This window comes from Acomys minous (assembly GCF_964271855.1).
Source record: "Acomys minous genome assembly, chromosome: 11".
Taxonomy (NCBI): Eukaryota; Metazoa; Chordata; class Mammalia; order Rodentia; family Muridae; genus Acomys; species Acomys minous.
This window is the reverse complement of record NC_140492.1, coordinates 54,853,957-54,866,636: the sequence shown is the minus strand read 5'-3', so window position 1 is coordinate 54,866,636 and position 12,680 is coordinate 54,853,957. Positions and strand designations below refer to the sequence as shown.

Here is a 12,680-nt window from a genome sequence, read left to right as displayed (position 1 = left end):
GTCCTGGAACTCTCTTTGTAGACCAGGCTGGCCTTGAACTCACAGAGATTGGTCTGCCTCAGCCGCCTGAGTGCTAGGATTAAAGGTGTGCACCACTGCCTTCTGGCTTTGGCCCAAACTTTGAAAAATTGTTAATTCAAGGTCAGCCTGGTCTACAGAATGAGTTCCAGGTCAGCTACACACAGGACCACACACAGAAACCTTGTCTCAAAAAACAAAAACAAAACCAAAAACAAAAACAAAAAACCCTAAAAAAAAAGTCAATGACATGAAATACTCAGGCCCGCTCTAGACTTTAAAATCTCAAAAGATTACTAAATGAAAAAATAATCTTTTTGTTATTGATGTAAAGGATATCACTGAGCTAGCTGCAAACGTTGAAGTTGACTTGTAGGTTAGATAGTATCTTTGTGTCATATTAATTGTTTTTCTTGTGTTTCTTATTTTCAAGATTATTGCCTCATGGTTATACATTCTCAGAAACTTCAAAGTCATTGCTAACTTATTCTTCTCTTCCTATTCTTGACTAAGTTTTAACTACCTAACGAAATTCGTATTTGTTGTTAATCCATTAACACATCCTTTCTGTCTGGGCTGCTGGTGAAGAAATGAAATCCTAAAATGTGATTGGCAGGAGGGTCTTAGGATAGAGGCCAGCATAGGCTGCCTAAAAATATCCCGTGTGAGCGATAAACAAGAACATAAACACATAAATAATCTTTCTTGAAACTTACTGGTCCAAATGAATATTGGTTTCTGATTAAAATAGAATTTGATTACACTACATTTAGAAACTTCACAGTTTGACATGTATCTACTCATGCACATTTCGTTCTCTTTTCTTAAGATGTTTTGTGAATGACATATATGGGCAAAATGAAGACTTAGGTAAGATTACAGGCCCTTGCACATTGACCACATACGTTACTCTTTCCCCTCACATGTTATTCTTTAAACTATCCAATCGTTGGGCTGGAGAGATGGCTCAGAGGTTAAGAGCACTGACTGCTCCTCCAGAGGTCCTGAGTTCAATTCCCAGCAACCACATGGTGGCTCACAACCATCTATAATGAGATCTGGTGCCTTCTTCTAGAGTGCAGGCACATATGCGGGCAGAATACTGTATAAATAATAAATAAATAAGTCTTTAAAAATTATCCAATTGTTAAAAAATTAAAATAAAATTTTACTGTTATCAAATAATTACTTCTGATTGTCATGGACTATTATAGAGTGAGACAGGAAAGCTGAGACTGGAGGAATAGAGCACTTGTCACACACCACGCAGGTAGGTCACAGAGGGAATTCCCCAAGTGGTTGATGTAATAAACCTGGGTTCTTTTCCCGATGCAACATGATTTTTACCATAGCATTGCTGAGGGGGTAGCAATAGTCCTGTTTATTTAATATTATTGAATACAAATAGAGTAGAATACTTTAAGCTGATCTAAAATACAGAAAATGAATTTTTAACCAAGAATTATTATATAATTATGCTAAAATATTTCTGAAATGATAATCATTGACATTAAAATGTGGTAGACATCCATGGATACATTTTAACAAAATATTTTCTGTTGAATGGGAGTAAATGTAAACTTACTTGCTGAAGCATCCCAAAATTTTATTGATCCATCGGCATGCCTAGATAAAAATAAACTAGCATTATTTAAATTATACCAAATAATAGTCACTCCAAATATATAAGAAGCTCAGTTACTGTTGTTAGTGTCTTCATTAAAAATCATTGTAATGAATATTTATTTATGACAAACCACTTCTAAGCTCAAAACAGTGATTTTTTTTTATAAAAAGGACACATACAACTCTAAAGATGAAAAAAGAAAAACCCTTTATACTTAATTTCTGTAAGATTATACATGTTATAGAAAACAGTAAAATGGCTTATGAAAATAAACAATATTTTTAAAAAAATTATTAACATCCAATGAAAAAAATAACAAATATTTATCAAAATATAAAATCAAACATCTAAACTGATCTAAAACTGTCATGATTTATTAATAATTTGTACCAACTCTGTTAAAATTAATGTCCAAAACAAAAAAGCTACAGTACTTCCTAATACACTTAGGGAAGTCACCATCACCTGATGCCAACCCAGAAACAATACTGGAGGAAGAAAAAATTCAACAATGTCCCATTAATAGTAGAGAAAATTTGTGTAAGTAAAAACCAAGCAAGATACAGAAATAGAAATTACTCATAATCATGAAAAATTTGTTAGAAATAAATGCAAAGCCAAGTACACATTTTAATAAAAAATAGCTGGCAAATTCTAATTATCCAGATTGAAAACTTACATAAGAAAATCCATTTGGTTATGCCAAATGATGCAGAAAGGCAGTAGACAAAAAACTGTCATCTATTCATGAAGAAACATGGTTGATGAAGAAGAGAATTCCTTTAAATTTGATAAAGGACAGCCAAGAATCATCTATAAACATTCCCTAACATATATGATCATAAAAAAACAAATGGTTTTCTCCTTAGATCAGGAACAAAAAAAATTTGATTTTCACCATTTTATTCAGTGTTATGGTGGAGGTATTAAATATTGCATTAAGGTTAGGGAAATATTACAAACTGACAAGCTGAGAATTGGTTTTATATTAGAGCTTATTATTGATATACACCAAAATCTCAATGACTCAATAAAAGTGATTCTTAAATAAAGGCCAGCCTACAAAAATCAATACTCTTTTTTTGTAACATTAAAAAAATACCTTTGGGAAATTAAAGTATAAATTACCATTTACAATAGTAAGAAAGTGCAAAATACTTGGAAATAAGTCATTATAATTTATGTTAGAGTCATGTGCTGAAAAATATAAAATGCTGATCAGAGAAAAAAAGTATTATAATAGGCCAGCTCTAACATGTTCCCAATGCTCATAATACTTAGAGTGGTTCTCACAAATAGCATATAAATTGAACGTAATTCTTGGTCGAAGTTTTCAAAAAAATTTGTAAAAATAAACTGATTGTAAATTTATATGTAAAGGAACTACAACAGTCAAAATAATTTTGAAAAACAAAAGGTTATCATATTCAAACTACTTATAGTATAAAATTTCACTCTAATCATATAGTGAATCAAGCCAGGTGTGGTGGCGCACGCCTTTAATTCCAGCACTCGGGAGGCAGAGGCAGGGGCAATCTCTGTGAGTTCAAAGTCAGCCTGTTCTACAGAATGAGTCCAGGACATCCAGGCCTATCACACAGAGAAACCCTGTCTCAAAAAACAAACAAACAAACAAAAAGACATATGAAACTATTTTTATATTAGAACATGTGTGTGTGTGTGTGTGTGTGTGTGTATGTGTGAGAGACAGACTGTATTGGACTAGATGTTGATCCACATTTGTGTGTTTAACAGTTTTTAATGGTGGGTAGTCATACATAAAATCATTTACTTCAACATATTTATTGAAATATAATTTCACAGTCATTAGTTTACTATTTTTAGTTAACATATGATATTCACGCCGACACTATAATCCAGTTTTAGAGCCCTTCCAAAGATGTATAAACCTCTCCCTCCCTTCCTGATGGTGTGAATAGGGCAGCTATGAACATAACTGAGTATCTGTGGGGTAGGATGTTGCATCCTTTGGGCAGATGCCAGGAGTGGTATAGCTGAGTCATATAGTAGATTTATTTTTAGTTTTGGAGGATTCTCCATACTTATTTCCAGACTATACAAAGTTGCATTTCTACCAACAGTGAATAATTGTTCCTCTTTCTCCACCACCTCACCAGCTGCTGTGAGACGTTTTGTTATTCTGAACCATCCTGACTAGAGTGAGGTGAAATCTCATTTTTGTTTTGTTTTGTTTTGTTTTGTTTGTTTGCGTTTTCCTAATTGCTAAGGAGGATGAATTTTTTTCAGGTATTTCTTAGCCATTTGTTTTACTCAATTAGGAACTCTCTGTTTACCTCCTAACGACATAACTGTTCTTCAGCTGCCCCTCCCCTTTGTTCCCATGCCTGGAGATGTGGGCATGAAATGAAATGACTATGAGACTGGGCCAGGACTCAGCAGAAAATAAAGTACTGTGTAGACCAGGGCAGCCTGGGAACAGAAAGGGTGACGTAACAGGAAGGAGGTTGGGACAGAGTAGAAGTGCGAGATGGCCAAGCAGAAATTTGGGCAGGAAAGTGAGGGCAGAGGTTCGGCAGGCAGGTAAATGGAGTCCAACGACCTTCAAACTGAACTGATGTCCATAGATTTGGGCTGGGCCTTGTGGGAGGTCAGATCAGACAGCGTCTTCAGTCTTGTCTTCAGCTCCAGGGGGAACCATTTAGAGCACCTCTTACACACAGGCTACATAAAGAACTCTACGAGTTTGATCCATCACCCTCGGTCACGTGACTGCAGTTGGCGCAGACATCCATCCGCAAAGCTCTGATTACAGTCCATCTCACAGTCCGCCTCAGGCCATTCTTCTCGTAGTGCTGCAGCTACAGGAATGTCCTCTCACGCTTGGTACAAAGTGCTCCACACGCCGCTGCTTTCCCAGTGTGTCTACTACACAGCCCTCAGTGGGCCCATGGCAGGCCCCGTAGAAGGGGACACCCATCTTGCCATGGCACAGCAGGCCGTGGAACTCATCCCACAGCTCTTAGACTCAAAGGTCAACTCCTTCCCACAGCGGGAGTTAAGTGAAGTGGTCTGGTTAGGAGGCGCCATCATACGAGGGGCTGCGCATCAACGGCCAGGAGACAACTGGCGGATGAGCTGTGGCAAGGCCGGTCGTTCCTACCTACATTCTCCCCAAATCCCAGGTCAGCCAGCTCCACAAAACAGATCACAAAGGAAACAGCCTGGATGCCAGGTCACCACCGTCACTCACCGCAGAACCCAGCATGGAACAAACAGCATTTGGAAGTCATGTTCACAGTACTTCTGGCCCTCAGCCAGAGACACTGCCCACAGCACAAAGCAATGCTCGTGGTAAAGTGCCCATTGCTGTTGACGAGCTCAGTAGGGCAAACTGCAGTGCGGGCACGTAGCATTGGCCAAACACGCAAACAAACCTACTGCTTCCTATTTTTGTGCCTGTGTACCTAAGCCTAGTGGACAACTGTGTGGTTTGAATAGGCATGCACCCCCACCCATAGACTCATGTGTTTGAATGCTTGGCCCCTAGGGAGTGGCACTCTTAGGAGGTGTGGCCTTATTGAAGCAGATGTGGCCTTGTTTAAGGAAGTGTGTCACTGTGGAGGCAGGTTTTGAAGTCAGCTATGCTCAAGCTATGCCCAGTGTGGTACACAGCCTCTTCCTGCTGCCTAGGAAACAAGATGTAGTGCTTTCAGCTCCTTCTCCTCTCCAGTGCCATGTCTGCCTGGATGGTGCCATGTTTCCCGCCATGATGAGGATGGGCTAAACCTCTGCACTGTAAGGCAGCCCTAGTTAAGTGCTTTCCGTTATAAGAGATGCTTTGGTCATGGTGTCTCTACAGCAGTGAAACCCTAACTAAGACAGGGTCCTGGCTGTCCTCAGGGCTTTCTGCTGCACAACCTGTCACTCAGCATATTAGCTTAGTTTTATATATGGGATAGCTTTTCTCTCTTGTGTCTTTCAACCTTTTACTTGCTGTTTATTCTTGCAAAGTTTGACCAAGATTTATATCTATATGTGGATTTCTTGGGGTTCATTCCAACTTCTAGACTCTGTAGGTGCGTGGGTTTTTGTTTTGTTTTGTTCTGTTTTTTATTTGTTTCTTGAGAACTGCAGTAAGTCTTTAGCATCCTTTCTGTAACTGCTTTTCCAGCACTGTCCATGTGCTATTCTCCTGCCTTCCATGACTGTGACTGACGAAGGGGTAGGCATTACTGGCTCTTCATTTGTGCTGGGCAGGGCTGGGAATCCTGGCCCCATGCAGTTTCTACTGACATCTCCAGATGTATATATATATATATTATTCTTAATGTTAGAACATGAAGAAGATTGGTCTCCAAGGTACTGACATTTCTGATGCTATGAGTTTTGAAGAAAATTTTAGCCATTTGATGAATGTTTTGTCACAAAGATAAAATATTCAACTTAAACATTTGAGAAAGGAAAGGTTATTTTGTTCACAGGTCCATGGTCAATCATGGCAGAGAGGGTGTGGCAGAACAGGTCACATCATGGCAGCAGAAGCATGTGACAAATTATTTACTCAAGGAGATTGGAAAGGAAGCAAAGTAAAAAGGAGGAAGCACACAAGGCATGCATTCAGTGGCCTATTTCCTAACCCTTCAAGGCATGCATGCAGGGGCCTCTTTCCTAATCCTTCAAGGCATGCAGGCAGTGGCCTCCTCCCTCCAGCTGGCTTGCACCTCCTGCAGTGTCTCTTTTCTCCCATGATAGCTCTACTAGGTAGACATCAAGATGGCACTATGTGAGCCATGGAGGATGTCTTACACTCAACCACAGCAATGCGGAAATAAAGCGTGATTCCTGAAATTTGTAAGAATCATGATGTTTTGTTAAGGACTTTCCTGAAGTTAATATTCTACTACTTCCAATAAAGTATTTCCTGTGAACCTCTCCCATCATTTTATTATGACTTTTATAATTTTCTTATGACTCATTTGGTAATATAACCTAAATATAATTCTGCAGTTATAATTCTACTCCCAGCAATTTGATTGCATTTTTCATCAAAGCCAAGAACTATGATTTAAAGCTATTTCTTAGATTCTTATTTTGTCAAAAAAAAAAAAAAAGATTTATCTGCCTAGGGCACAATTACATGAATGTGTCAAGACTTAACAAATATTTTATTGTTGTTAAATTTATAACTTATAATTTTTAATAATATATAATTCATAAAACATCTTACTTACCCAGTAATAATAATTTCTGGATAAGTTTGTGCTCCGAGATTCCAAGCTCCTCCACTGACTGGCCATTCCTAAATAAATTATTGAGGAGAATATGTAGGTTTTATTTTTCATATTACATGGCTTAGAATTTTATAATTAAATGTTACAAAATGATAAAAGAAGATTGAATATCAACTCATTACAAAACAGCCATAAATGAAGTGCATAGTTATCATCAATTCTTTTGTTAAGCAAAAAGATCTGTAAACGCAGAATAACAATTCCTTTAAAAATAGATTTTAGCCAATAGTACCATTTATATGACCCAATAAGTGAAGTATTTTTAACTGGTTATATACATTGTTGAACATATGCCATGCAGTGTGTATTTCCAGCAAGCTTTGTGGTGCCATTTAGCCTAGAAAAGCATGGAACTAGTGCTTCTTGGAACTGTACATTTCAGTTATGCTGGACCAGGACCAGAAACCATATTAGATAGTTTGTGATACTTATAAATACTTGAATCTTAAACATTAAGGAAAAAAATCTCATATTAGCAAAATGTTTTAATATTTTTTCTTTCTTCTTTGATTGTTTTGTTTTGAGACAGAGTTTCTCTGTGTAACCCTGGCTATCCTGAAACTAGCTCTGTAGACCAGGCTGGCCTCAAGTTCACAGAGATCTTGATGCCTCTGCCTCTCAAGACCTGGGATTAAAGGCATGCACCACTGCCACCTGGCTTAATTTTGTCTTTATTTTCTTAATTTTGTTTTTGCTTTCCAAGACAGGGCTTTTCTGTGTAACAGCCTTGGCTGTCCTGGACTCACTTTGTAGACAGGCAGGCCTTGAACGCCTCCTGAGTGCTGGGATTAAAGACATGTACCACTATGCCCAGCTTAATTTTGTCTTTCTCATGATAAATTATGAAGGATTCTTGAATTTTAAAAAACCTGATCCATGTGAAGTAATTAAAAAGGGTACTTATTATGACTTTGATAGTTTATATATGTAATACAAAAATAAGCATGATTGATAAATAGATTTGAGTATGTAATTACAGACTTAGTATATGGGAAATTTATCATCTTCTAGGCTAAGAACTATGCCACAGTCAGGAAGCTGAACTTCACTAGTTACATCTTTGACAATGTCATCTTGCAAATTCCAAAGTTTCATTGAAATTGCCTTGTGTGGAAAGTCAGAATATAGAGTGACAAGAAAAAGCATGACTGTACATACAAATACAGGAAGAATTTACCTTATTACTGTATCCTTGTTTTTTATGCTTGACTCCTATAGAATAGAGTACTAGAATCAAATCTGGAGGGCAATCGGCAAAATATGCTGTGCATGTAACTGGTGACTCATGAATGTCCATTGGATATGGGTTTTCAAAGATTGGAAAACTAATAGATAAAGATAATATATTAGAGTTATTTTTCAAAGATAAAAACATGAAATAATTTTCATAAAATGTTTATAAATACCATAAGCTTCGCTCTTTTCAGTACCATAAAAAGAATCATTTTACTTGAATACTTTAAATATATAATTACTTATAAAATGAGATGTTAATAATAACAGAGATTAATTTTCTCTCCAGACTTCCAACATCCTACATGACACACTTTGTTAATATGAATATAATAATTGAATTAAACAAAGATATTATGAAATAAGTATGTCTTAAAATTTATATCAACTAGGTTATATTTAAAGGTATAATATACCTTTAAATGTTACTATCTAACATTTTACTATGATACCTTTATACTAGTTAAAGATATATTATACCTTTAATTGTAAAATATTTGTATTATTTGTATTATTTGTATTAATAGTAAAGATTTGTATTGATATTATAGTATTATACAGTTACATAGTAAGATACATAGTTTAAAAAATATATTTGTGGTAAAAGCTAAAAGATATGAATGAGTTCTGGAAATTGAACTTGTTCAGACCTGTGGCAGGTGCCCTTATCCACTAAGTCATGTTGCTAGCCTCAAGAGTTGTCTTTTGCCAATCAGAAGGGATGCAAAGAGCATGGTATTTCAGATTAGGACAATAGCATATGCAAAATCAGATAGGGAGGAAGATGTCATATTTAATTAACGACAAGTGGGGTAAACAGTAAATCAGAAATTATTGATTTCAAAGTTCAAATTGTTAATTGTATCATATCTTCTCCTTTTTACTGAAAATAAATTTTCTTAGTCAGGTGTTGTGGTGCACACCTATAATCCCAACACCCTGGGAGGCAGAAGCAGGAAAACCTTTGTCAGTTTGAGGTCAGCCTGGTCTACAAAGTGAGTGCAGAACAGCCAAGGCTACACAGATAAACCCTGTCTCAAAAAGCCAAGAGAGAGAGAGAGAAGAGAGAGAGAGAGAGAGAGAGAGAGAGAGAGAGAGAGAGAGAGAGAGAATATGAAAGGAAAAGAAACATTTTTTCATATCATGGTTAAGATGAATAGTTAGGGGGAAATAAGAATGAATCCCATTGCAGACCAGACCCACAGTTAAATTTGGTAGCAGCTGTAAGGAGCAATGACGAGCTGCTAAACAGTAAACAACACCCCGTGAAGGCATCTGAGCAGCACTGCTTTAGCCTATAGGCAAAGAGTAAGTGCAATGCATGGGAGAAAAACATAGTTTAAACCTTTTAATGTAGGCATTTGATTTTCCTTCTGAACCCATGGCCTTCCACATGTTAAGCACGTGCTCCACTATTAAACCTCATCCCTACCACAAGTACATCTGTGTACAAGTGAGAAATGAAAAGGAAAGTGGGAACATGGAATGGGAGGATCAAGTGGGGAGGGAGAGGAGAAAGGGGGTGTAGGGGAAAGTAATGGGAGAGACAGAAAAAACTAAGGAGCATGTGAGGGGTTTAATGAAACCTAACGTCATAGAAACTTCATATATATATGTGAATATATGAAGGTCATCTAAATGAAAACACCAGATAGTGGGGGACACACTCCCAGCTGGCCATCTTTTGTCTCCAAATGTAGCTCCCAGTCTGGCATTGGGTTATATCTAATTGAAGAGTAGGCCAGAGGGTCCCCAGGGGGATCCCCAAATGACCCAGGCTGTTGCCAAGACTATAGGTTGCTCTCCACAAACTGACAGTAAGACCCCATTGCTGAACACAACACCTACACAACTAATTGAACGTAGAGGTGTTGAGCAGGTGCCTACATAGAGCCCTCGTCCATACATTTCAGAGCCTTTGGCACAGGACAATACACTGCAGGCTACCAAAAGAGACACATAAACACCAAGCCAGCCACAGATCCTTTACCCACAATGGTGCTCTACCTGCAAGATATGCTAGGGCCATGGTGGCCCAAAGCTTGTCGGAGTAACCAAGCAATAACTGATTTGATTTAAGGTCCATTCCATGAGATGAGCCCATACCTGGCACTGCTTAGGTGTCCAAAAATCTGAGTCTAAATAACCCAAGGACCTAAAGTAAAAACCAAATAATGGTTTAAAAACAGTGATAAAATGACTCCTAATGATATTCTGCTATATTCACAGATTGTTCATCCATCATCAGAGAAGCTCCCCCCTGCAGCAGATGGGAAAAAAAATACAAAGATCTACAGCCAGACATTATGCAGAGAAAGAGAGACCCTGAAACACTCAGCCCTAAATGGGATTTCTCCATCAATTCCCCCCCCCCGCCCCTCAGAGTCCAGGTAACCCCACAAAAGAGGTGGCAGAAAGAGTGTAAGGGCCCGAGGAAATAGAAGATACCACAGAAGTCACAAGGCCCTCTAAATGAACATGACCAAAGCTCATATGATCTCACAGAGACTGAAGCAGGGTTGGGGCCTTCACAGGTCTGTACCAGGTCCTCTGGGTATATAGAATGGCTTCCACTTTAGTGTTTTTTTTTTTTTATGGAATTCTGAGCATGAGAACAAGTGTCTTTCCGATCCTTATGCCTTCTCATATCTTTTCTTTCTGCTGGTTTGTCTTGTCCATCTTCAATGTGATAGCTTTTTATCTTATTATATTTTATTTTGTTATAGTTTAAAAAGTGAATGAATGAATGAATCAATGAATGAATGAAATGCTAGGCACTAGTGTAAAGATTACCATTTGGACTGGCATTTATACTTGCTGTGAAAGGGAGAGATTAGTTTTCTCCAATGGAGTTACACTGGGTGTATCAACCACTCCAGGGAAGGCTTCATCATCAGGAGTAGCTGAATGACATATAATGGACTCCACTGTGTGTATGTGTGTGTGTGTGTGTGTGTGTGTGTGTGTGTGTGTGTGTGTGTGTGTGTTGGGTTTTTTATCCTGTTTTCTTGGTTTGGGGGGGTGTTGTATTTTTTTGCTTCTTTTTTGAAAAAGAATGTAAAGTTGGATGAGTACGGAAGGGGAAAGGATCTGGTAGGACTTGGCGGAGGGGAAGAATATGCTATTTAAAGTTAAAAATTATCTTAAACATTAAAAATGCTATAACTCCCTTTCAAAAAAAAAAAAAGGAAACTCCAAGAGCTAAGAGAGAAAAACTGTTCACCATAGTGATTGCCTGAGTAAAGAAATAAAAGTAAATAGTTAAAGAGTATATAAAAGAGTGAAGACCAAGGATGATGGGGGAGGCGGAAGAGAGAAGATTATAAAGTTATGATTTGTTTAACATTCAATGGGGTTGAGAGGTAAGTATTTGAAAGAAATAGATATACTCAGTTTTGATATTTAAATTATCTAATATTTGACAACAGTGGAAATTTACATAAGTTTTAATCATGTTGTCAAAGTAAACAAAAGGTTTTTTTTTCCAAAATGTTTACTCACATACTTAACGTAAAATAATAAAAACCATAAGAGCATGGCTGGGCAAGTAACTCAGTGGGTAAGAAGAGTTTTCTATGAAAGCAGGAAGACCTTAATTAAAATCCCCAGCTCCCATGGATCATGCTTATGAACCCAGCAACTGGGAGGAAGGGATAGGTGAGTCTCGGAACCTTGCTGGCAACCCAGCCTCGCAGAAGCAGCAAGCTTCCAGTCCAGTGAAGAGTCTCAGCTAACGGTGATAAGCAGAAGAGTGACAGAATAGGACATCCAAGGACCTCTTCTCCTCTGTTCTCTATATACATGTACATGGATGTATGCATGTGTACACTCACACGCATGCACCCCCATAGAACATACACACATAAGAATAAATATATAAAATAGGAATTTGTGTTACACATATTTCACTAAAAAAAATTTGGTATGTATATAAACTAAAGAAATTAATTTATTCGGTGATCATTAGAGGTCATTAGACAGATAAGTTATATGGGCTATGTTAGTTGAACACTAATGGCAAAAAATTATATATTAATAAAATATATTGTAATTTCTTAGAGAAAGAATAAGTCAGGGGACAATGGTGGAATAGAAGCTATCTCTTCATGGCTGAGAGTCAGGATTAATAAAAGAATAGACCGGGGCTGGGGAGACAGCTCAGTAGTTAAGAGCACCTGCTGTTCTTCCAGCTCCCATTCCAGGCAGCTTCCTAAAGCATGTGCCCCTGTACCCCCATGCACACACACACACACACACACACACACACACACACACACACACACCTACACATAACTGAAAATAAAAATACATCTTAAAAATAAAATAATAGATTTTATTCCTAGGAGACAAAGAACAAACAGAAAAATATCAGAAACACACAGACAGCTGGAATGTGAGGAAAATATTGATACAGAGAAAAACCATAAAGCTGAGGTGAAATCTATAAAACCTGTGCAGCAGATAAAGGTGGACATTAGCTATACTTGCTGCCGGTTGGGGCCAAGATGAATAGTAGCCATCAAGGAGGT

General features: G+C 37.6%; 1 protein-coding gene across 8 annotated transcripts in view; it reads right to left on the bottom strand.

The window, feature by feature from the left end:
- Window positions 1-12,680, bottom strand: part of STXBP5L (syntaxin binding protein 5L) — a 236,220-nt gene that overhangs the window by 88,137 nt on the left and 135,403 nt on the right. For all 8 annotated transcript variants that reach the window (XM_084802614.1, XM_084802611.1, XM_084802609.1 and 5 more), the window contains exons 13-15: window positions 8,096-8,243; window positions 6,859-6,926; window positions 1,604-1,644 (exon numbers count right to left, since the gene is read on the bottom strand). In XM_084802614.1, coding sequence (XP_084658740.1) covers window positions 1,604-1,644; window positions 6,859-6,926; window positions 8,096-8,243 — 257 coding nt within the window. The remainder of the gene's footprint in view (window positions 1-1,603; window positions 1,645-6,858; window positions 6,927-8,095; window positions 8,244-12,680) is intronic.